The sequence below is a fragment of the Triplophysa rosa genome, linkage group LG20, assembly GCF_024868665.1.
Source record: "Triplophysa rosa linkage group LG20, Trosa_1v2, whole genome shotgun sequence".
NCBI classification, from domain to species: domain Eukaryota; kingdom Metazoa; phylum Chordata; class Actinopteri; order Cypriniformes; family Nemacheilidae; genus Triplophysa; species Triplophysa rosa.
Genome location: NC_079909.1, coordinates 2,772,427 through 2,799,577, shown reverse-complemented (window position 1 = coordinate 2,799,577; position 27,151 = coordinate 2,772,427). Strand labels below are relative to the sequence as shown.

Below are 27,151 nucleotides of genomic sequence, written 5' to 3'. Positions count from 1 at the left end.
AACATGTGACCATGTTGTATGTCAAAACAATGACACACACACTCAGTGGACAACAGTGGATCTTCACAAGCATGTGAGGCTTCATTTCATGACATTAAACTGAGTAAGAAACAAAGATACAGCTCTGAATCCATTAAAAGATCAGCAAAATCGCCAGTGTTAAAAAGGGTCAAATTAACTCTCACAGTGTTTATATAATCCACACTTTGAGAGTGTGGATTATTAACACTGGCGATTTTACTGTGTGGTGATGATATTTATAAGACATGGTAGTTAAAGTACAAACAAATAAAACCATGAGAAACTGTTTCTTCCAACATGAAAAATAATGTAGCCTACTGTATACATAGTATTAACTATGGTAAACTGTAGTAATAACTATAGTAAATTGATAAACTGTAGTATACTTTTTACTATAATGAAGCTCAAAAACTATAGTAGCTAGGAAGAATTTTACTACAGTTCACAACAGTAAATACCATACTATTACAGTATTTTTTCATGTTGATTAGAAGAGCAAATGATGAACACGTCAAAATGAGATCATATAAGGAGTTGGCACGCATGCAAATGAATTTATTGGATTTTTTTCACCCCAGTATTTACCATCAGTCACACTTTCTATGGTTAAAAGAAAAAAAACACGAGCTGACTAAATTATCAGCATCGAGTTTGTGTGGTTTCACAGGAGTTGACAACAGGTGGAGTGTCATCCACAGTCAAGTCCTGCAGTTCATTGCATTGACTCTTCCGCATATAGTCCATGTGCTCCAAATGTGATCCAGATGGGAGGAGAGAGTTCATGTTGTCTACATAGGCAGCTTACTAAGTTTCGGGACACATTCCCGGAGTGTACGTGCCCCGCGCGCATCTGTGCGCGTTATAGAGCTCGAGCAGTGATTCCTGCATCTGTTACCCGCTTCATATTAGCCCAAAACCTGCTAAAGACAGTCTCGTGTAAAGCTCTGAGGACCAGGACACATTGAGCACTGCAGAGCACACACAGAAGAGCAGAGGTTTGCTGTTCATACCAGGCGGAAACATATTTACCGTCATCGTGTACTTTGAAGAGACCCCTCACAGGTCAGTGCAGTCTGAGACCACCTGTATGAACAGCAGGTGAATGCTGAACTTCACCCACAGTCTCTGTTAACTTACATATGCTGCACAGTCGTTTCACTATTAAAAACACATCATTTAAAGACGGTAAGATGATGTTATCTTTAATAATTTGCAAAAAAATTGTTTAAAATTGGCTTTTGGATATTAAAGTTTGTGAGTTAAATTGAGCGATATATAATTTCAAGAATTCTTATAGATCTAAAACAGTCAGTAACACGTCATGTTCTGTATAGCTGTATATCTTGCTTTATTAAAAACTCAAAGGCATTTTGAAGATGTAATATTCTGGTAGCAATAATATTAAATCGTTCAGTAAAATGCATATATAAATGTATTTATTTATTATGTTGAAACTATAGGTCGCTTAGTTTAGTTTTAGGCACTTTAGTTTTTTTGTAGATTTTTATTTAGTTTCTTTTATAAAACCAAAAAAGTTTGATATTTTGTTGTTTTCCTCATTTACATTATATTTTACTTTCAAACACCAAAAAAACAGTTCTGTTCAGTATGCCAGGTTTTCAGGCTTTCTCTTAACTAATGTTAATTTAATGTAAACGATCCAAAATCTACTTAAAGGCCAATTGTTTTCTTGCTATTGTTGCCTTTTGCTCACTTGTGGCCGTTGGTAGATTTGGCACAAAACATAATGTGAATACGTAAGTGCCACAGTATGTGAATAAATTGGTCTGTTTGGCTACCGTGCTATTAAAACTATAGTTTAATTCATATAATCTCCTTCCACATGATTATGAGTCAGATGAAAGTATGAAGTATAATCATCATGGTGCTCTGAAAGACAGTTAGACATATAATCGTACTCTCTCACATGGTGGCTATATTCTTTTCTGCAAAACCGGCTGGGTTTTTGTGCAATGATTTTATTGTTGCCAATGCGATTGCGCAATGCAAATTATAATTGTGATTCTGGAAAGATGTACGTCATAAATCATGACTAACTGTAATCGCTCTTTAAACTTTAAAGCTGTTGGCGTATGTCTGTGTCTTGATAATGACCACAGTAGCTTTATCATTGAAAAATAAAAAAACTTTGCCCATGTAAGCATTGTTTAGTTTAAGAGTCAGGTTCTTGTGACAGGCACAAATAGCAACTCACTCAGAATCTCTGGCTTGCTGTTATTTAAGGAAATTAAAGAATCCTTTGACATTTGTGATGTATGACACAAATTGTGAAATGATTATGACGGATATATTGTTAAATATATGATTCTGCTTTACCAGTAAATCAGAGGTCAGCTTTGTAATTTCAGCTCAGACTTCTGGTTTTTGCGGAAAAAAATGAAACTGAAAATCAAAGTTTGAAAGAATGCATATGTTTTTGTACATCAGTGTGTTATATAATTGTGCGAATGTATTCGCATGTTTACATACTGCAGTCCAAAGTTTGAACATACCTACTCATTCTATCTTACAATTTTATACATTTTAGTAAATATCAGTTATAATATTTACTATAATGTATAGTAAATATAAGTATAAACATCGAAACTGTTGAAATTTCTTGAAAGCAGCCGCTTTGCACAGTTCTGGTCATTCTCTCAACCAGTGTCAGGTGCATCCTGGGATACTTTTTAAACAATATTAAAGGAGTGCCCATGTATGCTGGATGTGATTCACATGTGAACGCAACTTATTTAGTCTCCAAAACCTATTTTGAGAATTTAGGCGTAAGCATTTAGATCAAAGTATTTTTTTAAATCATTTTAACTTATACAGTATGTGGTAAAGCCCGTAGAATGTGTGCAGACGGTCTGACCTGTTGTATAACCGAAACACAACGTGATGGACTTTGGCCCGTTGTCATAAATGTAAGGTGTGGAAACAGCAGCGTGTCGATCTTTATGGCAAACCAGCCTGTCGCTTTGAGTGTTTAGTGTTGAAACTAAGATTTACAGTGAAAGGACTCAATAAGAGTAGTTTTTCCTTTTTTTTTAGGTTTTGTCTGTTGTGGTTGTTTTGCATGTGTTCAACCGATGTAGAGTGCGTTGTGTTTTTAGCCGTAAAATATGACTGGAGTCTGTCTGTAGGTGGGTCAACGCATCATTTACTCTCAGACGGCGAAAATGCATTCATAATAAAGTGCTGCTTTGTGGTCACCCTCAGTAAATGTATTTCTTGAACTGCAAAAGAAACAAACAATACAATAATAAGTAAAATTGAAGAAGAAAAAAAACATTTCTTTGTCATACCTGATGATGAGTGAACATTCTTAAAGCATGTATTCATCAGAGTATACATTCATGGACCGACTCTAAAGTGTTGTTTTCCACACAGACTAAACCAGTTACATTTGTGCTTTGTCAGAAGTGGTAAGACAACTTAGTTTCAATGTACAGATGAGGGATTAGGTCTCTTTTGAAATGGCCAGGTTATACATTAGTGTGTTATCTTTCTCTTGTTCCTACACAAATTCTGTGATTATGCAAGAGCGTTTAGTACCATTATATGGCAGAAGCCGCACCTTATCCAAAGACGCCTCCTGAGCTTTACAATTCAATGGCCTGGAACTTCACTTCAGGAACCTGTTGTGGCAGCATTGCATGCGTGGCAAATAAGTGTGGGCTGTATAGTGTGTGCACGTGTATGCTTTAGTGTTTGTATATTGAGAAGTGTTGATTTATTGATGTTTGGATTCTGGAGTAATGTGTATCAATTTTTAAAGGGATGGTTCACCCGAACATGAAAATTCTTTCAACATTTATTTTCCCTCATGTCATTCCAAACCTGTGTGAATTTCTTCTGCAGAACACAAAAGAAGATATTTTAAAGAATGTTGGTAACCAAACAACACAGACCCCCAGTGACTTCCATTGTATGAACACAAAAGACATTTCTCAAAATACATCTTTTGTGTTCCACTGATGAAAGAGCCATATACAGTTTTGAACGACATGAAGGTGAATAAAATAATGACAGAATTTATTTTTGGATGGGATCTGCATGTAGACTGACATGAAGAAGATTTTTTAACCAATCAAACCTAAATGGGTAGTTCACAGACAAATACGCAAACTTGTCCTATGGTGTGACGCAAACATTTAGAAAAAACTAACAAAAATGAAGATAAATCTCTCTTGTGCTATTTTATATGATAAATATTAATATCAATAATATAAAACAATGTAATATCAACAGTTTGTTTTCTAAATTGTGCTATGTCACACCACACATGTACGATTTATTTGCCAACTAGCCAAATACAGTTTTGTGAACTTGATTTAAATACTGATTCAAAACATGAACTGAATGCTGAATTTTCAGTTTTGTCGAAATGTTCACATTGACATGAATGTGCCAAATCACAAAAAAACATTTTATGTTCATTCAGCTTATGTTTAATGAATAAGGCTCAATTTACAACAGTGCAATAACGTGTAAACAATGTCCGTAAACCAGCATATGACTTAAAATGGAACTTTGATTGACGTTCAGAAGAACTCATGGTTTCGGGGTCATTTCAAGGGTTGTAGTTTCTGCCGAAGTACAAAACGACAGTAAACATTGAAATATTTGGGAACGCTCCTCAGAGGTCTTTCACAGTAGCGCCATTAGCGCATGTTTTTAGCCCTAATGTGACCATAACTAACCTTCTACCCCCTTTCCTCCCCACATCGAGGAACAGGGAAGACCCTTCCTCTGTTTTTTTTACGGGATCTGTAGCGAATTGCGAAGGCCTTGACAGAAAGCATGGTTCTTCCTTATCCGTTTAGGAAGCTCCGCAGAACCCTCAGGAGAGTCATTCACTATTAACTCATTCCTATTAAAAGTAATTGGGAGAAAGTTCATGTCCTTAGATGTTGTGCAAGTCAAAATTCCCAAGTAGCTTTACAAGTCCGCGCTGGGTTTGCTCAAGTCCCTCATGAACATTTGGGTGAAACGTCAGAACGCATCGTGTCTTCATTAGTCAAATGTACTTAACGTCTTTTTCTCGATTCAGAAAAGGGATACTTCACCCAAAAATGACAATTCTGTCTTCATTTACTCACCTTCGAGTTGTTCCAAATCTGTGTAAATGTCTTTGTTCTGATGAACACAGAGAAAGATATTTGGAAGAAAGCTCATAACCAGACAGATTTTGTCCCCCATTGACTCCCATAGTAGGAAAAAAAACAATGGTAGTCAAAAGTGCCCCAAAACGGTTTGCTGTCCTACATTCTTCAAAATGATAAAGTATTTTTACTTTAGTAAATGGAGTAAATGGGGGGCAAAATCTGTTTGGTGATAAGCATTCTTCCGAATATCTTTCTCTGTGTTCATCAGAACAAAGACATTTATGCAAATTTAGAACAACTTGATGACACGATGACACGATTTTCATTTTTGGGTGATGAATCCCTTTAAACATTGTACTAGGTTAATCACGCTTTAAAATAGTAGAATTTATAGTAGTTTTTAGTAGTTTTTTATTTTTAGTAGTACAAATATGTCAAAAGTAACGAACCGCAACAATCGCCTGCCACCAATCAGTTGTCTTGTGACGACTGCAGCAGACGGCGTCTTAAAAGCCTAATTTTACTTCTGTCTCTCGGGTCCGTTTATTAGAAGACGCTCTTCTGCGAAGAGAAGTGGAACCAGCAAAGCTTTGAGTTAGAATGAAGCAACAGGAAGTCATGTTGGCGAGCCGTACACCTCATAGCAGGACCACATGATACTTAGCTGTCTGCACTTCTGCTGAGGCTGTGGAGATGTGTCAAAAAAATCCTTCAGTTCCTGTTCAATTTAATATAACCACAGAAATAGCCACTCACTTGCCCATTCGCTTAAGTCAAAAGTTCACAGCGCGCGACTCACTTTATCAACCTAAATCGACAAGGATTTGACCTCAAGAGAGGAACTCGGGTTTTGAGGGTGAGATCTAGTCTTTTTGTCTGGTTTTGTTGGATGCATTTGTGTGTTTTCTCTTGACTTGAGTGCAACTTTGTGTTCCTTTTTTAGAAACCTGTCATACGGTCTGGTCAGGTATCAACCAAAGTGTTATGTTAGTGAACTACTATAGCTGTTAAATGCAGAGCTGTAAAACGATGTCAAATACTTGCTGTGGACATTTTAAAGACCTTGAGGCACATTAGTCATAGATTAAGAAAACAAAAGATTGTTGGTATTTTAAAAAAATCACACACAGAGGTGGTCGCTAAAGCATTAGGTGTATTCATTTGTTTCCCAGTATTGAATATTTGTTTTGTGAGTATGCGACACCAACACTAAAACCAAAAGAGTTTTGGAGAATTCCCCGAATGAGGTCACGTTTCAAAATAAATCAGGGTTCACTCGTGCCACGCTTGAGGGATCTGTGCCAGGCTACCTGAAATGCGTTCAGAAATGTGTATAACGTGAAACCTGCATCAAAGCGACACCAGCGTGCATCGCAAAATCAGTAGTAGCCGAGTAGGCGGCCAGACAACTTTATTGTCTGGGCAAACAGACTCATAGCGGGAGGGCAGGGGTCAGACTTCAGCATGGAGGTAGTTGTAGCAGAGTGCTGAGGTGAGGAAGTCATATTTTTTCATGCCTGACAAAGCTTTGAGGTCACGCTGGGTACTCCCCCACCCTGGTGCCAAAGGCGCCCACGACACACAAACTCCTCCAGACGTATTTCTGAAGAAAATGTTGCATCAGGTAACTTTAAGTCCGGTGCACATTACAAAGATCTGATTATATACTGATTTTAATGTGTGGAAAATAAAATAAGACATTTGGTTGAATCTTTTGTCAGCTCTCAGGAAAGTTCAGTAAAGCTATATTACAAGTCTTCTTAATTCATGTAAAATAATGTAAGTTTGAGGAACAGACCGACAGTGTTCTTAAATGTTTCTCACACAAAATCATCATTATGCACTCAGAAGATATGGAATATAGTGCATATGTATGTTATGTGTAGGGCTGTGCGATATTAAAGAAAAACGCGATATGCGATAGCATGCTAAATAATGCGATAGCATGCTAAATAATGCGATATTCAATATGCGATACGATATTTCTTGATCATCTTTCTAAAATCTATTGAAATAGTTTTAAAATATATTGAAAAAATGAAATAACCTTGGGGCTGCACGACATTAAAGAAAAATGTGATATACAATAATTTGCTAAATAATGCGATGTGCGATCGAATAATGCTCAAGTTTGTGTAATGTATATTTAAAAACTGAAAATGATATAACCAACATAAATATTTTACATTATTTCTGATTACTGATCCTCTTCCACACAAGTCTCTCTGCTGTCTGCATCAACCTAAAACTTATAGACTATAGACCACTTCGCGAGATGTAAACACTGGTCCAGAAGCACTTCCGGTTTCAATCGGGTTTTTTTTATCTCATATATACTGAATTGAAACTTTAAGATATTCGTTTAACATTTTGATTAGGGTAAAAACGTTCTGTTAGTTGCATTTTGTTCAACCATTGTGTTGCGTTAAAAACTGAAACAGGAAGTTCTTTTGGACCAGCTTTGGATCAGCGTTGTTTACGTCATCCAAAGTGGTCTATACATAACTTTTTGAAATGTGCGATATGCACATTTGCAATATTTCGATCATTTCGATACATTGCGCAGCCCTAGTTATGTGTATTATATGTTGTCTTTTGTGGTACTACAGTATATGAACATGTTCCTGTTTTCAATTCCACAATAGAGAGAAAGTCATATGGTTTGAAACAACTTGAGGGTAAATAAATAATGGCAGATACATACACATTCTTAGGTGAACTGTTGCTAATGTGGGGACTGTCATTGCTGTCTTTTATTTAGACTAAACAGTTTTTTGTAGGCTATGTGTTTGTATGGGTTCCGTTCACTGCAACAACCAAAAGACTTTCCGCGACCCACAATTCGAAAATCCCTGACACAGAAGATCTAAAACAAATTATACAAATGGAAATACAGAAAAACGTTGCAAGAACGTATAGAGACAGGGGTTTGGGTTGCACCCTTTTATCAGATTTAGTGATGTTATCATCTGTAAAATGGCCTTTGGGAATCTTTCAAGGAAACTTGTCTTTGCGGTGGTGTAGAGATGCCAGTGAATGTTGTCGGGCAGGTTTTTCTTGTGCGCTCTCTGTGTTTTAATGACGATTGCCTGTCTGCAGAGCAGCATGAGAGCTTCTGTAATGTCTAATGTAAAGCATGTCTCTGCTTGAGAAATATGTGATATTAACAAACTGTTAGTTGAACTATTTTCATGAATACAATAGAAATATATTTTATTATTTTGGCATTTCTTGTACTTTAATAAGTAAGTACAATTACACTTTACGATTATATTTACTGTTATCTTTCATAAAGTTCTGTTCTTTGTGATTCTACTTCTTACACAAATGAAATATTAGAGATGTAGACGTTCAGATTCATGTAATATACTGTGGCCCCATCCTTTTGGCTTTTGTTTAGCGCTCTTAAGAAACACTGTGAAAAACATCATGGTGCTGTTGCAATAATGTCCCGATGGAAAGGATTTCACATAACAGGCTCCTCTGGTTGATTTTCTGTTTCTCACATCAACAGTGAATTTGTCAAAATAAATTGACTGCTCTTGTGTTTGTGGGCACTTCGACTACCATTCACATAGTCAATTTCATAAATAAAAAATAAATCAGCGGTGTCTGCCGTGTTGTTTAGGAGATTCTTTATCATGGTGAGATTAATGCACCAGCAGCATTAAATCATGTGTCACATTCATTTTTAGTGGTGCTTGTTAATGCAAAATAAACAATCATGAAACCCCAAAGGCTTACATGTAGGGAGAAAACAGAGACACCAAAACAGCAAGTGTACTTGGGGTAACCCATAGCAACGTTTTAACGATAATCCAGATTACCCTAGCAACCACAGAGCAATACCCTGGCAACCAACCACAACCCTCTAGGCTGATGGTAAACTCTTGGCCAGGCTAATCCAGCTGTTTTTATTAGTTTTAAAAAATATATTTTCATTTTTTGTAACACTGTACAATAATGTTGTATTTGTTAACTTTAGTTAATGCATTATTTAATTTTACATAATTCAACTCTTTATTTTACATGATGGGTTTAAAATAACATGTCAATTTCATCGTACAATTTCATCGCACCCCAGTTGCCGGAACATTACAGTGTAACATGAACTAACAATGAACAATACTTCTACAGCATTTATTAATCTTAATACATGTTAATTTTAGCATTGCCATTTACGAATTTTAAAATCAAACATTGTAAAACAGTGAATTAACATGAACAATTGTATTTGTATTAACTTTGTTAACTAACAATTACAAATATTCATCAATGCCGAAAAACTATATTGCTTATTATTAGTTCATGTTTGCTAATGTATTTGGTAATGTTAAAAAATGCATCCTTACTGTAAAATGTTATCCATATTTGATATTTCATAGTAAGTTTGTTTATGATTAACTAGTGATTGTAGTAATGTTTGTAATGATTAACTTTGAACAGTTTATGGAAGGGCTTCGTTCTTTTTTTGTTGGCTACAAAATTTAGGCAGGGCGAGTCGGCTTTTCACAGGCTTTGTTCGCAGCGCTTAAACTCGACATTTACCTCTGTCTCAACTTCCACATTCACTGCAAGATCAGACATGATTGGCGGAGGCAACGCTGAAAATCTGTCCACGTGGTATTTGTTGTCTTTTGTTAAGATACAGGGCATTAACTTTGGCAATTTATCATGTTTTGTTATGTTCCATTCGCACGTCACACCGATGCAAACATTTTTGTCCAATGAATCGTAAGTTGAGTCGAGAGCCCCATTGTTCCTTTAAGTTTGTCAGAATTATGTAACAAAAAGCATTAACGAGTGCTTGGCTTGGCCACGTTCAAAGCACAATGTATAAGTTATATTCTTGCTGCGCCGTAAAGAACACGACCCTGAAATGTTTTTAGGTTTGACCTAATATTTTGACGAGTCTGTGGTTTGAACCAAAATATCTCTTGGTTTTCAACCACTTGAGTCAGAGTTGTGGAAGGTTGTCTCGCTAAATTAAATTTCTGAGAATGCTACAATATCATTTGCCAAGTGGAGCAAGTGTCCAGTGGCAAGATGTTTATCACATGTCAAAATAGGCATGTTGTGAACGGAAACTTCTTTACTAAGAATAGATCGTTTCGCAGTATATCGAGACACGTCGTTCGACGAAAGACAATTGGCAGAGTTTTGTTGGGTGGTTGGCATTCTGTTCAGATGCTCAGCCCTTGATATGAATCTGTCTGTATTTTTAGAAAATCATTGCAGTCACTGAAATATTTCCCAGTGCCTTGTTTGAGTTTCTCACCTGCACATGTTCTCATGACATGTTTTAACCCTCTTTCCTTGATGTTTTTAGCATGAATATTTTTAAGCTGACGTTCTTGTCTGGTGTTGAAAGATTTTGGGGTGGGAAGTCTTTACATTTAAACGCTTTGTGTCATTCGGACAAGACCAGAACTGCTTAATCTATGTAAACCAGGGGTGTCCAAAGTCAGTCCTGGAGGGCCGGTGTCCTTAAACTGTAGCTGTTATACCTATAAAAAAGTGGACTTTAGAGGAAAGTAGAACAACGATGAATAACACAGAGAATTGAGTAGCTCACAAAATTTCAGCTGTGTTTTGCACAACCAGTGACCTTTGCTATCTCAATGTACATTCTCTGTGTACAGGCTTCGTATAGAGAAAGCCAACGTGGTCAGCTGTTTATAAGGTCAACCCAGTTAGACGTCGGTTTATTATCAACTACAGTCTTTTCTATGATGGTGGTACTCTGGATTTGTATTCTATATTTAGCACATTTTCTTTAAACATGTCTTCAACATGTATCATGTGTAAGAGATCTCTCAGGTTTCCTAATGATGCCATATCACATGAAATTACTCCCTTTGCTTTCAAAGCTTCTCAAAACCATCGCCTTCACTACCAGGTTACTGTACAAACATTGTAATATAACGCCCTGCCTAAAAGGGATAGGCCCTAGAGCATTGAAAGTTTTATGCAAAGAATTACATAAAAAAAGTTTGGGACGGACATTATTTAGATGGATTAAAGGCCAGCAAAACCTGAAACAGAATCGATACTTAATGATACCTGGATATATAGCAAAATTCAACAAGCATTTCATTCGTCACCATTGGTCACCAAACAGTGTTTACCATCAGATCGCAGAAGATGAAGAACGACACCTCGCTAAATATTTGCGAACAAAAGAAAAGGTGCATTTCTATAGATGCAAAATTCACGTAGGAGGAAAAATGCACTTTCATTTTTAAAAGCCGAAGTGATATTTTCCTGCTTCTGTCAGAGTGAAGAAAAAACAGTTTTCAGCTGATCTTTTGAAGGAATGCACAAGTTTGATTCGATTTAACGCTACGACTATAATGTGTTTTAGAAGTACAAATGTCAATGAAAACATGCTAGTAGATGATTTTATAGAAAGCATTGCACACAGCAGGACAAGATTTGATGGTCTTTCTTAGATCCCCTCTTAAAAATAAAGTGCTAGACGGGGCTGTTTAGACACTGTTTAACACTTAATCTAGTGAAGGTTCACACTTTAAGTCACAGAATGTCATTTATGGCAGAACCTGTTAACTGAGATCTCTCGTAAACTGAGTTGTGTGCTGCTAAGAGTCCTTCAGCATCAGTTTATTTGTTTAGACTCTTACAGTTGGGATTTTGCTATTTATAAATGTTATTTATTGGTATGTTTGCTTCAATGAAATTCAACAGTGTAGGTTTGGTACCCCTGTAATGTACCAGATTGATGTCAAAAACAAAATCCGATAAAATTATTCTATACACCTTTAATACGATGTTTAAAACAATATTTAAAGGAATCAACTGTACAATCCGAAATCGATCATAGTTTTATGAGTTGAAAACCCACACACGTAAACCTTTCCAAGTCTTTTAATGCTTGTGTGATGTTCAGGTCTATGGGACTTGTTTTCAATATTTACAAAAAAAATGATGAGATTCATGGTTTTCTCGACCTCAAACATTTTATATTTATTCAAAATGAACGTGTTTTTATCCATATCATAAATTTGAATTTTTAGTACATTTTTAACAAGCAAAAATCATAAATGTGGTTTGACAGAGGCAGCTGTCAAATATGAACCATATATGCTTTCTGTTTTTTTTGTAATTGTGATGTATTTTCACATACTGTACATTGTAATGGCTATAACGATTTAAAACACAAATAATGCTGTGAACACTGACGAGAAACTAAAACATAAACACCATATAAGGGTTAAATCAGCTGTACGTGTATTTCTCATCCTGATCTGTAAGTATATGTAACATTTTGGCAGAAACTGTGATCGCCGTGGCAAATCTGTGAGCCGTTGCCAAAACATCTTTTAAATAAACACGCTAAGAATGATTCTGATGTTATTACAAGAACACAGATTTGCCTTTGGCCTCACTTTGCGTTTGTGTCTCTCTCTTTCGGGCAGATATGGTGGACACACAGACGTTTTCCTGGCCTGTGGGATTCGGTCTGAGTGCTTTGGAACTGGACGAGCTTGACGATAGTTCTCACTCGCTGGACATGAAACCTTTGTCCACGCTGGACTACACCACCATATCCGGCGTGGAGTACGAGCCGAGCCCGCCGCCGAGCGAGATGCCCCACATGATGGACCTGACGCACATGTACTACAGAACACAGGACAGCTACAGGGTGCAGGAGAGCATCTACAGGGCTCATGAGAACACCTACAGAGGCCACGACGGGAACTACAGAGCACAGGAGAACAGTTACCCGGCTGAAGAGAGCAACTACAGATCACAAGATGCCCAAAGTATGCACTTCACTATAACACTCATAACAAGTCAAGCTCGTTTTAAAGTCAAGCCAGACAAATAGCAAGTATATTACATATTATATGATCGCTTGATATAGATTAAATAGAGTAGCTCAATTGTTTTAGCATCACGTTATCAGCCAAACGTCATCGGTTTGATTCGCTCTGGACACACTTTACTGCACTTGATTGAAATAATTTTGTGATTTTTTTTATTTACCATGTACTGTGACTCTACGCATACGTAGCTGTACAAGACTTATTTTTGTGTTAAGTCTTTTCCCTGTGGTTTTATTTCAGACACAATCAAACTGGAACCCGAGTCTCCTCCTCAGTTTGCAGAGAGCAGCCTGCCATTTACCAAACCTCATGAAGATCTGTCCACTTCAGTTTTAAATATCGAGTGTCGTGTGTGTGGAGACAAAGCTTCTGGCTTTCATTACGGCGTTCACGCCTGTGAGGGATGCAAGGTATACTGGTTTGTTAATGCGTTAGATATCACCGCTTAACACATGCTAGGAATCACAACACCAGGTGTCAGAGATCCAGGCTCCTTTTTTTATCACGTTAAAAAACATGTCTTAACTTTATCTGTGAATCTGAAACATTCAGGGTAAAATCTACCTGTGAAACAAAATTGTTCAAGATAATTACTTTTTTATTGTCAAATAGTTTTTTAGGTATACATCTTTAAGTATAAATAAAAGACCTAAGCTTACAACAAGAAAGCGTTATTTGCCGAAAGGTGTAGAAAACTAAACACAAAACTAAACAAATATCTTAAGCAGTTTATCATTTTGAAGGATGTTTTAGAAAACATTTTACCATTCCAGGTAAAGCAGTGAGAAATGCAGTGATCGCGCTCATGAACGTATGGATTTTATCAGTGGCGGTGAGACTGAGTGCATAGATTGAAACACGTGTTAAGGTGTGTCACGACAGGTTTTCAGAGAAAAGTCATTTATCTGCCCATCCTAAAACAACCCACACATGTCAAATCAGAACACAGCAGACGTTTAGCATTTAGCTATATGGATTAAGACGTTGGACCAGTGAGATTTCACAGAGAGCAAAGCACCCAGACTTGCTGTGGTTGTGTTTTTATTGCTTGTCCATTTATTGCAACACATCTGGTTAGGACAAGAGTCTGTGATGGCTGGAGACATTGAAACGCTTTTATACAAAGCAACAAAAAACTTACCACAGTAGAGGACAGACATCTGATGCATGATCATACATCACATCATATACATTCAATTATAATTGATACTGGTGATGTAGGAAATCACGTTGTACGCAGAAATTTAGCATGTGTCATATACAGTAAATATATATCCAATTTTTTGTATTTTAAAATAAATGAAGAGTTTATTTCCAAAATGAGATAACACTGCAGTTGGTTTGTTTTTATTTAAGACAAAATAACAAAAAAAATACAGCTAACTAACACAATAAAACACAATAAAAACATGATAGCATAATAAAAAACATGATTTTTGAAAAAAAATTGTAAAAACAAGTTATCTCTTTTTGGAAATAAACTTAATGTATTCGAAAGTATGTGACATCTATACATAAACACAACTATTTTATTAGATTTCTGTACGTGATGTTAATCTTAGCAAATAATTTTTCAGCAATGTTAAGACGTGACCGTAACAAAAATGATGCTGTTGACAAAACATGACAGGAAAAAATAACTGCACGGTATTATGAATGTGTTAACAACGTTTTAGGAAACTGATTCCGATTTGAGTGTTTTTGTATATTGGGGTTGCTTGTGCGCATGAGAAGCGTTTTTTTTTAATGTTTACATTATGTTCGGTTTGGTGTATCTTTTTTGACAGTTTTGCTTTTGTCAATTACAATTATACATCATTTTAGTCAAATTTATTGAATAATGCGTATCATGACAAAATATTGCCTAAATTCAAAGCATCACAAAAAGCTGTGACTAAAACTACTACTACTTTTTTAGAAAGTACATGGTGATGTCCCTGATGGGTGCTGGGGTTAGGTATCTCAATAACAGACATGCAGATGATAGTTGGTGTATCGCACCACGCAGGGTTCAAACCCGCCACCCTCTCTGTGCTTTCCGACTCCAAACCAACGCTCCACACCACCCACACGCACAACAGCACGTTTGATGTACGAAGAGCTGTGAACATCTGTTTGCTGTAACACATCGCGCTCTTCCAGTCATTCTGATAAATTTAGAACATTAAGAAAATTCAATTCAGACGCAGACATGCAGATGAGATCAGAAATCGTCCTTCCATGCCTGAGCAACCTAAACTTGTCTGTCACTTCGACCGCAAAGCCTCGATAAGTTTCCACTGTGGCAGACATACGTATGGGCAGAGCAATATGTCTGAATAAGAATAATCATCCGAGTGGGTGACCCAGACATGTCAGATGCACTCTTCCCACCGACTCAACAGAGGTGTCTGTGTGGTTTTGGTGATACATGTTACAGAAATTAAAAGACACGCGTTTATGAATGGAACACTGCATCCTTTCAAACAGACTCTTCTTTCTTTCTTTTAAACATCGATCATTTATGAGCGTCGGTAACAGAATGATCCTTTAAAAATGCAACGCTTGTGGCTAACCACATCCCTGGTCGACACGCAGCATTCTGTGAAAAAAGCGGACTTCGCTAGAACTATTTTCTGTGCGATTGTCTGAAAATCACAATCGGAAAGCACTAAATTTAGACCGTTCCTACAATGGCAGAAGCCAGATCTGCTCGTGAGCAGAAATTGTTCCAGCGTCCTCAACAATGTGTAGAATGCTCTAAGATGGGTTCAGCCAAGCGGGTTAACTCATTTATTGTCCAATAATACAAAGCCACGGGTTCTCACCTTACTATTTATATTCTTGGCCTACCGTATGTTTCTAAATTTAAAAGTAAAGTGATCGAGGGGTTAAATGCATGAAAAACATCCTCTTTTAAAAAACTCTTTCCTGTGCGCTTGCTTCTCGCATTTGCATGTATTTTTTACTTGCTAAAAATACCATGCTAGCCCCTCTCGAGTTTTTCAAAAAGTACCAAAAATAGTTTCGGTCACCGTCTTTCTGCACCCTGTATTGTTTTCCACTTTAACAGCACTTAAGAATCGACCCGCGCTGATGAAATCTCCTGGGTTGGGTCTTTATCGTTTTTCAGCATGCACATTGTTTGTTGGGGTCCGACCATGCGGGTTTTCATAATATTTGCTTTAAGATTCTCAGCTACGCTTATTAATGACTTCACGTCAAGACAAACACTAGAAAGAATTGTTTCTGGCCAAAGTCCAAAGCGGGCAGCACTTGTCTGTCCTAATGACATATTATTTAGATAAAAGCTCACTATCATGAGACCTCGGGTTATCTTTGGGTACATAATGACTCGAGGGGCATGTTGGAAGTAAATCTCAGCCTGTGGTTTGGCTGGATTAAAGCATAACTTCTAAAGCGCTGAGGGGGTGCAGGGAGCAGCGTCGGTTAAGATGAAAGTTTAGACGGACAATTTTCATTTTGTTTCATAACTATAAAAGTATAGCGATATTATATATATATTTAATATTTTATTAATAGAATATTTTTCGGTATTTGTATTGTCAATGTTATGCTGGCACTATTTGATATCAATTTACAAATGTCATGACAGATGTGGTTAACAGGTGCAGCTGTTCAAATAAACACCTTTATCACTGTAAATGATAGCATTTGTAAATTGTTGTCTCACAGGGAAGTATTTCACTTCGTCCAACATTCTGTTATAGTTTTACCAAAGTTATTAATATTACCAAGATGCGCCACTGCCGTTACAATGAATGGCGAGGATTGCAACGCTCAATATGGCCGCTCTGGCAAAGGAAGTCCCGCCTTCCAGTGAAACGAGCCAATCGTCATTCAAGATTGATTTAGGATTCTCTGGGGTGGGGCTCACGTGAGGCGCTTGCCAGCCTGTGCGCATGTGCAGTAGGTGAAGTGACCTCGAAAAAGATGATTTTCAGCGCAGCTTCGCAACCCAAAGTTATGGTACAGTTCATGTCATGTTTTGTTATTGATCGGAAACATGCTGTTTAATAGAAATATCCGCCTTTCACCATTTAAAGAGATAGGACTGTGGACTTGTTATGATGTAAATAGCTGCCCAGAGAAGTTGCAAATATGGCCACCGAGTGACACGATTTCCATAAACGGCCTTTGGTTTTATTGAATAAATTAGCTTTCAAAATGATTCAGAATCATTTGTAATATTATATTACAAAATATCACTATTACACACTCTTAAAATGGATGTGTTAATTGCAACACATTGTTTGTGTTATCCTTTATACAACGGTCAGTTCTGGTCCTTGATTCTGATTGGTTGAGCCAAGTTCTAAGCCGTTATAAAAATAGAAAACTTGTGCATAGACTGTTCAAACTCTATCTACAAGGGTTTAGTAAAATATAAACATATGATTCAGTATGTTGGTAAGAAATACATACTATGAGCGTTCTTATGTCACATCCATAACGCTGGAATTGCCAGATGTCGAATCAGAAAATTGGACTTTTAACAGAAAACTGGTACAATCAAAATGTCTTGTTTTTAGAGTGCAGTTACCAAAAAAACCTGCTTTGTTGGGTAGTTTTGTGCACTCTTACTTGGACCTGTTCACGATGTTAGTCTTACAAAAAACGTGTGATTTAAAAAAAGCAAAAATGAAGCCCCATCCCTGGAGCGAAAGCAGATCATACAAAGACAAATGAGATTACCAGTTTTCTGTTATAAGTCCAATTTTCTGATTGGAGCCCTAAAAATAACATTTGACAAATGATTATGAGGTCGATTCATTAGTTTAATTGGGAATTGTTTTTGATAAACGTCAGTATTAGGACTGATTTCTGTCATTGGGGCAGAGAGCGTCGGAGCGCTGCTCTTATAGGAACTGGTATTGTGATTCTTGACAATGAGTTGAATAGATCAGATGTGTGTATAAGAGCACTGAGAAGGCATCAGGAAAGGCAATAGCCCTTCCTTCCTAACAGCATTCCTTTCATTTGCCAGGGATTCTTCCGTCGAACCATACGGCTGAAGCTGATCTACGACCACTGCGACCTGCACTGCCGCATCCACAAGAAGAGTCGCAACAAATGCCAGTACTGCCGCTTTCAGAAGTGCCTGATGGTGGGCATGTCACACAACGGTGAGGTGCCAGCGCACACGAGAAAGGCCCTGTTGTTTCACGGAAGTGCTTTGTGTTTGAACCGCTCGAGGTAGACTCTTTTCGACGCTACATGCCTCCTCAGGCAACTGCGCTTGGCCTCGTGTGCATTGTTGTTTCCTTTGTGTGGTCTCCTGCTGCAACATATGTGGCATTTCTGTCAGAACGTGTGCACATCTGGTGTGTGTGCTGTGCGTGTGTGTGTGTGTTAGTGTGTGTGTCTGTTAATGTGTGTGTGTGTGCTGGCTCGGGGCTTAAAGGCAACTTCCCTCACAGAGTGACACCTTACTTGCAACCCTGCAACCACACGAGTCTTGGTTTAAGCACCTATGTGTGGAACACCACAGTTCATTAGCATCCGCACCAGCTCAAGAGCTGCAAACTGTCTGTGTGAGGACCTTCATTACAATCAGAGCTGAAACATTTCTGCTAAAGACACACTACTAAAATAAAAAAAACAACTGAGTAAAATATATAAGAGACTCTCTCTCCTTATCTGTCTGTCTCTGTGTATCTGTCTGTCTGTCTTTGTTTCTTTCTATTTCTGTCTCACTCTCTTTGCATGTCTGTCAACTGTATGTGTCTGTATTGTATATCTGTCTTTATTTGTCTGTGTTTATCTGTTTGTCTGTCTGTCTATTTATATCTTTCTGTCTATATACTGTACATCTGTCAATGTCTGTCTGTCTATTTATATCTGTCTGTCTGTCTATATCTATCTTTCTACATCTTTCTATCTCTGTCTGTCTGACTCTCTATGTCTCACTGTCTGTCAATGTATGTCTGTCTATATCTATCTGTCTGTATTTGTCTGTCTTTTTGTATCTGTCTGTCTGTCTGTCTGTCTGTCTGTCTGTCTGTCTGTCTGCCTGCCTGCCTGTCTGTCTGTCTATGTCTCACTGTCTGTCTCTCTATGTCTCACTGTCTGTCTGTCTTTTTGTATCTGTCTGTCTCTCATTCTGTCTCTCTATTTCTCTCTGTCTGTATCTGTCTGTCTTTTGTATCTGTCTGTCTGTCTGTCTGCCTGCCTGTCTGTCTGTCTGTCTGTGTCTCTCTGTCTCTCTGTCTCTCTATATCTCTCTGTCTGTATCTGTCTGTCTTTTTGTGTCTGTCTGTCTCTCATTCTGTCTCTCTATATCTCTCTGTCTGTATCAGTCTGTCTGTCTGTTTATATCTCTCTGTCTGTATCTGTCTGTCTTTTTGTATCTGTCTGTCTGTCTCTCATTCTGTCAGTCTATATCTCTCTGTCTGTATCTGTCGGTCTTTTTGTATCTATCTGTCTGTCTGTCTGTCTGTTTGTCTCTCATTCTGTCTGTCTATATCTCTCTGTCTGTATCTGTCTGTCAGTCTGTCTGTCTATATCTCTCTGTCTGTCTGTCTGTCTGTCTGTCTATATCTCTCTGTCTGTATCTGTCTGTCTTTTTGTATCTGTCTGTCTGTTTGTCTCTCATTCTGTCTCTCTATATCTCTCTGTCTGTATCAGTCTGTCTATATCTCTCTGTCTGTATCTGTCTGTCTTTTTGTATCTGTCTGTCTGTCTCTCATTCTGTCAGTCTATATCTCTCTGTCTGTATCTGTCGGTCTTTTTGTATCTATCCGTCTGTCTGTCTGTTTGTCTCTCATTCTGTCTGTCTATATCTCTCTGTCTGTATCTGTCTGTCTTTTTGTATATATCTGTCTGTCTGTCTGTTTGTCTGTATGTTGTTCTTTAAGAATCTGTTTTCAGTCCCTGACTTTCATGTCAGCTTTATTTTAAAGTTTTTAATCAAGTTTACAATTACATTTGTTTTTTAGTTGATGTATATCAGTGATTATACCATGGTCTGTCTGAATCCCTATTCTGATTGGCTCAAATCTGTGCAATTAAAATCCGTCCCTTACATAGCATGCTGCACCTTACTTATCCATTCATGTGTAATTGTTTATTTAGATTTTTTTTATTTTGTTCGGTTCGGTTTTTAATTTGTTGTTCATTTAATTTTTTTGTTGTTTTATGTAAAAAAAATGTTTTTCCTTTTATTCATGGATTAGTTTTTTTGAACAGCTTATTCCATCTAGCTGTCAGGTTCTTGTATTTCCTGGGTGTTAAAGGTTTTCTGAGAGCATTGAAGTGGATTGCAGGTGTTATCCCGCGCTCCGCAGGGTCAATCGAGTTTAACGTTATCAGCTCGCTGGCTCCTCATTGGCTTGCTCTGTTTTCCCTCCTCCCTCTTTGCGCGCTCTCTCTCTCTCTCTCTCTCTCTCTCTCTCTCTCTCTCTCTCTCTCTCTCTCTCTGTCTTTTCACGCACACTGTAGTGATTGGATGAAATCTGGCTGCTTGTCTCCGTTATCAATGATTCATGAAAGCGTGGACGGGCTGCCACAAACATGCTGTGTCACTCAATCTGGCCTGAGGCCAAGCCATACAGGAGGAGGAAGGTAGTTTGGCATGCGCTGGTTTACAAAAGGTGTGATAATAATGCGCACGTCATATTAATCAAAACTGTTTTGCAGCATGTCGAGGCAGACACATGAAAGCAGCATGGGTTTGTAACTTTGTCACCTTTACAAAAGTTTTCCAACCCTCAAGTCAAATAATGAAATCAAATTGCTCGACAAAGGATTATAACCATTATGTCTATTAAAATGTTTACAAAAATATCTTCCAGTTTTTTCAGTTCATTTTATGTCTGACTGGCCTACAAACATACTCGAAGTTTATCAGAAGGAGCTAAAAAACGTAACATTTCTTTTAAGGTTAACATTGAGGGTGGCACTAATTTTAGCATCACGTGAGATGATTCGACGGTTTTGTGATCTTGTTTCTGTCGACTTTGAACGCGTCTGCTGGCCTACATTCAATTTATGAGTTAGAAGTTTCACAAAGTGAGATCTGAATGCACAGATTATTTTGGTATTAATTATATTTTGGCATTATAATATTAATGACAGAGAAATTTCTGGCATGAAACTCTAGATGGCGCAGTCCTATACATTTACGCATTTGGCAGACGCTTTTATCCAAAGCGACTTACATTGCGTTGTACATTTTGTTGTTACATGTGTAATCCCCTGGGATCGAACCCATGGCCTTGGCATTGCTAGTGCCATGCTCTAACCACTGAGCCATAGTCTAACCCAATCTGACATAATAACTTTACCACACGGCGCAGCTGATTGGTTCGTTCTGTAATCGGCAGCCAATGAGCTTGCTGCTCAACGTTTGCTCAAAGCCCTCCTCCTTCCCCAGCTCCACTGTATAGATCTGCTACAAGATGATCATGTATGCTATACAGGGTTTATTCATATATGTTATATGTGCAGCACACAGCAGCATGTTGTGGATGTATTGGCGGTAGAAAGTCTCTGTACTTGCTCCGCCGCTGCATCAGCAGAAGATCTATCCGCCAAGATCAAATATATTTATATGTCATTTACACTACCATGCTAAACCCTCCGAAAGTTGTCATGACAGAGATATAATTAATAATATTATAAAAATATGAATTGTCTCAAACATATCTGTAATACAAATAGTTATTTATTAAAGTCAGAAAAACTTCTGATTTGTTACCATGAAAGTATAATAAAGACTAAAGATTGGAAAGGAGCCATGGCCTTGTGGTTGTAAAGAAGCTTCAAGCATCTTGAGGTCTGGTGCTTGTGTGGGAGTCATGGGTTTAAACCTGACCTCATTTGTACCTCTTCAATTTCTTATCATCACTTTTTGCTCAATAAAATAGCAAAAAAAGGTTTGTGACGTGATGCAGGCATTGTGGTTTAATATAAATGATTGACCTCTCCCTTTTGTTCTTTAAGTAAATGATTAGATTGAGGGAGCGTCTTTATGCAGTTGATAGAGTAGCGTGACAACACAACATGTCAAGAGTCCTGGAGGTGCAGTTACTTTTCATGCGATCTGCTGGAATGCAGCAGCGTCATTAGTCACATGCATCCCAAGTGACGGTGGCTTGATTTTTGAAAGCTTTCCCATCAATACTACACAAAACCAAGTGTTGAGGTTCTGTCTACAAGTCCCCAAGGAGCTCTGACCAACAGTCAGATAGCGCTGAAAATGTGCTGAACTTCTAAAGCATGCAATATATAACAGAGTAGCTCTCCAAGCCACACAAAGCCCTGTTTTTGTTTTTAATGAAACAATTTGATGTTTCGAGAAATTAGATGGCGCGAATGCTTCGTTTTCTCCATTACCGTGAGGATGATAAACATGAAAGAATGTTGGAAATGGTCATAATGACCTGCGCTAACATACCGAAAGACTGAAAACAAACTCCCTGCCTTTAACTCCCACACAGATCCCAGCAGACCCACAGATATTAGTAAAGACTTCAAGCATGTTGGATCTGGGATTTGGGGGTTTTCAACTGTCTGTTTGTTTGTTTGTTTTTTTCCCAGCCATTCGTTTTGGTCGGATGCCCCAAGCAGAGAAAGAAAAGCTTCTGGCTGAATTCTCTACTGACGTGGATCACATGCACCCGGAGTCGGCCGATCTCAGGGCCCTGGCCAAGCACCTCTATGAGTCCTATCTCAAGTACTTCCCTCTGACCAAAGCCAAAGCCAGGGCGATTCTCTCAGGAAAGACCAGCGACAACGCCGTGAGTTTGCTTTGTTTTTTGGTCTTGAAAACAGGTGCAGGAATAAATCCATCATAGCTGTTCTTATCAGAGTAAGGAAGAGTGCTCTTGAAATGAAACGTAGCCGGGGCAGAAATTCAGGTTTCTAACGTTAACCTGTCATGCGTCTCTACATGTAGATAATCTTACTGTATGCTTTTGTCATGTCTTGTGAGTAGCCTAACTGCTGAGAATATGAAACCATATACACGTAAATTATAGTGTAACTGTAACCTATAGAATATTTGAAGAATATTTCTAGAGAAAAAAGCAATATTAGGCTACATGTCATAAGTAGAGGCCAAAGAAGTGGCCAAAGAGCATTAATTTCACTACTAATACTAAATTTCTCCACGGATACCGATAGCCGATTATTACACATCAATCAGTGTGAGTGTATAAAGTTGATGAAGCCAAGTGCTTTTTCCAGCTCTCCATGTTTTTACTGTTGTCAGGAAGGGGGCGCTGTTGCATGTGTTCTTGATGAGTACCTGCACCTTAAAACAAGCAAAGCGAATGCAAACTTTTATGTTTTTATCACCTTTCTGAATCCGATCTGCATGAAGTTACAATTGTCTTTTTTAATGTATTTTTAAAGATTAAACTACAGTGGCGAGGGGATTAAAAAGATAATAAATAGAAGATAGACATGGATTTTTATCTTTTTAGTTAGTTTGTTTAAAAGTAAAGGTTTTGACATTCTGTATGTTTATATATTCATAGAAGAGCATTTTCGGGGGGGGGCATCAAAGTTTTGTGAAAATGATTAAACATGCTGGTGCTGACTGGCAAGTTTTCTAAAACACACTGGCGGGAAAGAGTTAAACGTTTAACGCTCCTCTCGCTTTCCACTGTAAATTTCTATTCTTTTAAGAAAAAGAACCACACTTTTTTCTTGTCAGGGAAAATAGGTTTTTATTAACACACACCCCACAAACGGCTGCATCACGTATCTTTAACAGAAGATATGGGCAAGGCTGTTAGATGCTTGTTTTGACTAACACAGCTCAGTGATATCCAACATCTGCTCCATTTGGAGGGAGGCTATATTTATACAAGCACAAGCTTTAGGAAAGAAAATCCTACAAAAATATAGAAATTATAGATATAAATCTGTAAATCTACTCAGAACCGGCTTAATTCGTGTTTTATTGTTGCATGTACTGTACATGGCCTGACGGGTTCTGCGGGAGCTCAGCCAACTCAAAGGAAGTTGACAGAAAAAGAAAAATCAGCTTGGGTTTTCACCCAATGTGTTTTCTGTACAAATACAAGAGTAAACATCGAGAGAAACTGTGTTTAGAGAAGAATCCAAGACCTCCTGATATATTCTTGGCTTGGCTCTTTCGGTGACGTTGGAGACTGAGGTGAAAAATACTTTGAGAACATTCAGGATACCTAGAATAAAGAGACCTTTACAAAAATAAAATAAACAGACAGGTTTTCACATGTGAATGAGAAAATGCTCTGCGTGGGCACAAGAAACATCTCTGTTTTTGTAAAACACCGGAATGTTTCGTGTGTGCAAGAGAAACTTGATTTATGTGATTTATGTAAAACCTGTTTTCTTGTCTTTCATTGTCTCTCTCACTCACAGCCTTTCGTTATTCACGACATGAAGTCTTTGATGGAAGGCGAGCAGATCATCAACTGCCGGCAGATGCCGATACAGGAGCACAGGAGATCAGACATGGGCATCATGCACGAGGTGGAGCTTCGCTTCTTCCACAGCTGCCAGTCGCGGTCGGCCGAAGCCGTCAGCGAAATCACCGAATTCGCCAAGAGCATCCCGGGGTTCATCAACCTGGACCTGAACGACCAAGTGACGCTCCTGAAGTACGCCGTCATCGAAGTTATCATCATCATGATGTCACCCCTCATGAACAAAGACGGCACGCTCGTCTCCTACGGCCAGATCTTCATGACCCGAGAGTTCCTCAAGAGCCTCCGCAAGCCCTTCTGTGAAATGATGGAGCCCAAGTTTGAGTTCTCCGTCAAGTTCAACACGCTGGAGTTGGATGACAGCGACATGGCTCTGTTTCTAGCCGTCATCATCCTGAGCGGAGGTGAGTCAAAGGCAGACTGTAAGGAAATTCAATGGAAAGAGAACACTGTGGCCGACACTTCAGCGTCAGCTCAATGGCATAAGCTTGGGCTGTTTTGCTGATGTACTGAATGTTAATATCAACCCTCAGTTGCATTTTTACTGCAAATCTAACCACAATGTCTGTGAGTCACACTGTGGGTATCGAGCTGAAAGCAGACTCGCGTGATCAGAGCCATACATGTGAGATTGTGTCATACAGTTAAAACTGGCAGGTTTACATTTGGCTCATTGTGAACATTGATCTGAACTCATCTTTAGTTTTATTCACAGCACGATTTTAAAAGCAACAGTGCCGTTATCACATGTTTATTGGCAATTCATGACCGTTTAATCTCTAAATCTCAACCTTGAACTTTGATGATTAAAATCACCTAAAGGACAACAAAGTTATGAAAAAAATATGGAAATGACGTGGGATTTTAGCATTTACAGTACAGTACACTTTTTTCCTAAATTCTCATTAGTGTAATGGAAAAAAAGAGGTTAAAAATAGTTTTTTTAAATGTATTGTCATTATCAATAATAAAATTATTTTTTATTTGTGGTTTTATGATCAATTATTATTCATTTATATTAATAATATTTTATTGGTGGTTAATTGTTAATTATTATTATTTATAATAAAACATATTTTTTATTTGGTGTTTTATATTATCGTAATGTAAAAATGAATATTAGTTTACTTTTTAATATGTATTATTTACTAATTAATTGCTTATACATTATTCATTTATAATTATTTATCTAAATATTTATTGGTGGTTAATTGTTAATTATTATTATTTATAATAAAAAATATTTTTATTTGGTGTTTTTTATTATCGTAATGTAAAAATGAAGATTAGTTTACTTTTTAATATGTATTATTTACTAATTAATTGCTTATACATTATTCATTTATAATTATCTAAATATTTTGTATTTATTCATGGTAAAAGAGTGTAATTGTAGGTGTTTAGATTTTATTAATTTAGTTTATTACAGTAATACATTTACTTTTTTTTTTATAGTACTTTATAGTTTTTACACAAATATTTGTGAGAGTTGTAAAAAATCTCAAAAATCTCAAAATGCAGCAACAAAATATCAATGATATCAATTCAAGCCTAAAAACAAGAAAACACAAATAAAGCCCAAAATAGAAGAAAAAAGAATCTGGTGGTTTCTCGATGAGCATACAGTTTTTGATCCACTCTTGTTTTTCGGTGACAGATCGACCCGGGCTCTTGAACGTTAAGCCCATTGAAGATCTGCAGGAGACCGTTCTTCATTCTCTGGAGCTTCAGCTGAAGACCAATCATCCCGACTCTCTTCAGCTCTTCGCCAAAGTCCTGCAGAAGATGACGGATCTACGGCAGCTGGTGGCCGATCACGTTCAGTTGGTTCAGCTGCTGAATGAGACGGAGGTCGACTGGTGCTTACACCCCCTTCTGCAGGAGATTATAAGAGACTTGTACTAATTGTGTGGTTTGCTGATAAGTCATTTTGAGTTTTGGTTTACCGCTCTGATGTGGGGGGTGATGTTTTTGCACTGTTTCAAACCTTTGTCGACAGAGAAACTAGAACAGAGCGTTGCTTTTTGGTCAGCAAGCGCTTTGTGATTCGTTTCTGGCTTTCGAGACAAAAGAGTGGCGTTTGCTGCCCATTGCAAGGACCCTGCTTGAAAGGACAGTGTCACTGTGAATATGTTTTACAGGGTGAAACATGGCCCTTACAGATAAAGCCATGGACATAGAAGTGACACTCCATTTTTAATAATAATAAAAAACATTTTCCTTTTAATACGACAGTTCATTTTTATCACTGTAAAAAAATGGAGTGCCACATATATGGCCAACTTAGGACTGCAATAAAAGTGACTGGTTTTTGGACAAAAACTAAAAACCTTGAGTATCTCGATATATGCACCAGCTACTAAATGTACCAAAGAGTTTGTATTTGTCCCGTATGACAGGAACAATACACCCGCAGCTTTAATATTTCTCACAGCTTTTCATTTTGCTTTTAGCAAATGAAATTCTTTCTTACATCTTTCTTAAATTTGCTTCTCGCTTCAATGATGTGCCATTTGCATTTATCATGTTTGGACATTTTTTTCATGGATATTGTGAGGGATATAATGATTTTCTTTATTTTTCTCAGTCAGGAAGTAAAAGTTGAAATCATTCCAAAGCCTTAATTGTTGACTTTAATTGCCAAAATGTATGTAAATATAAAAACGGATTTTACAAGGGAGCGTTTGAACTCAGTTGTATTTGAATATGTAAATAAATATTTTCAAGCTACAATTATTTTAGGTCTCTGGAT

The 27,151-nt window shown here is 37.6% G+C and overlaps 1 protein-coding gene across 3 annotated transcripts; it reads left to right on the top strand.

Moving 5' to 3' along the window:
• Positions 1 to 774: 774 nt before the first annotated feature.
• pparg (peroxisome proliferator-activated receptor gamma) lies at positions 775 to 27,151 on the top strand. Of its 3 annotated transcripts, none has more exons than XM_057361731.1 (7): positions 775 to 1,083; positions 12,569 to 12,916; positions 13,220 to 13,389; positions 17,967 to 18,105; positions 22,520 to 22,719; positions 24,335 to 24,803; positions 26,057 to 27,151. In XM_057361731.1, the coding sequence occupies exons 2-7, from the start codon at positions 12,571 to 12,573 to the stop codon at positions 26,302 to 26,304; spliced, it is 1,572 nt and encodes a 523-aa protein (XP_057217714.1). In that variant the 5' UTR covers positions 775 to 1,083; positions 12,569 to 12,570; the 3' UTR covers positions 26,305 to 27,151. The 3 variants fall into 3 exon arrangements, with proteins under 3 accessions (XP_057217714.1, XP_057217713.1, XP_057217715.1); XM_057361730.1 differs by lacking the exon at positions 775 to 1,083 and adding an exon at positions 1,117 to 1,206; XM_057361732.1 differs by lacking the exon at positions 775 to 1,083 and adding an exon at positions 5,856 to 5,988.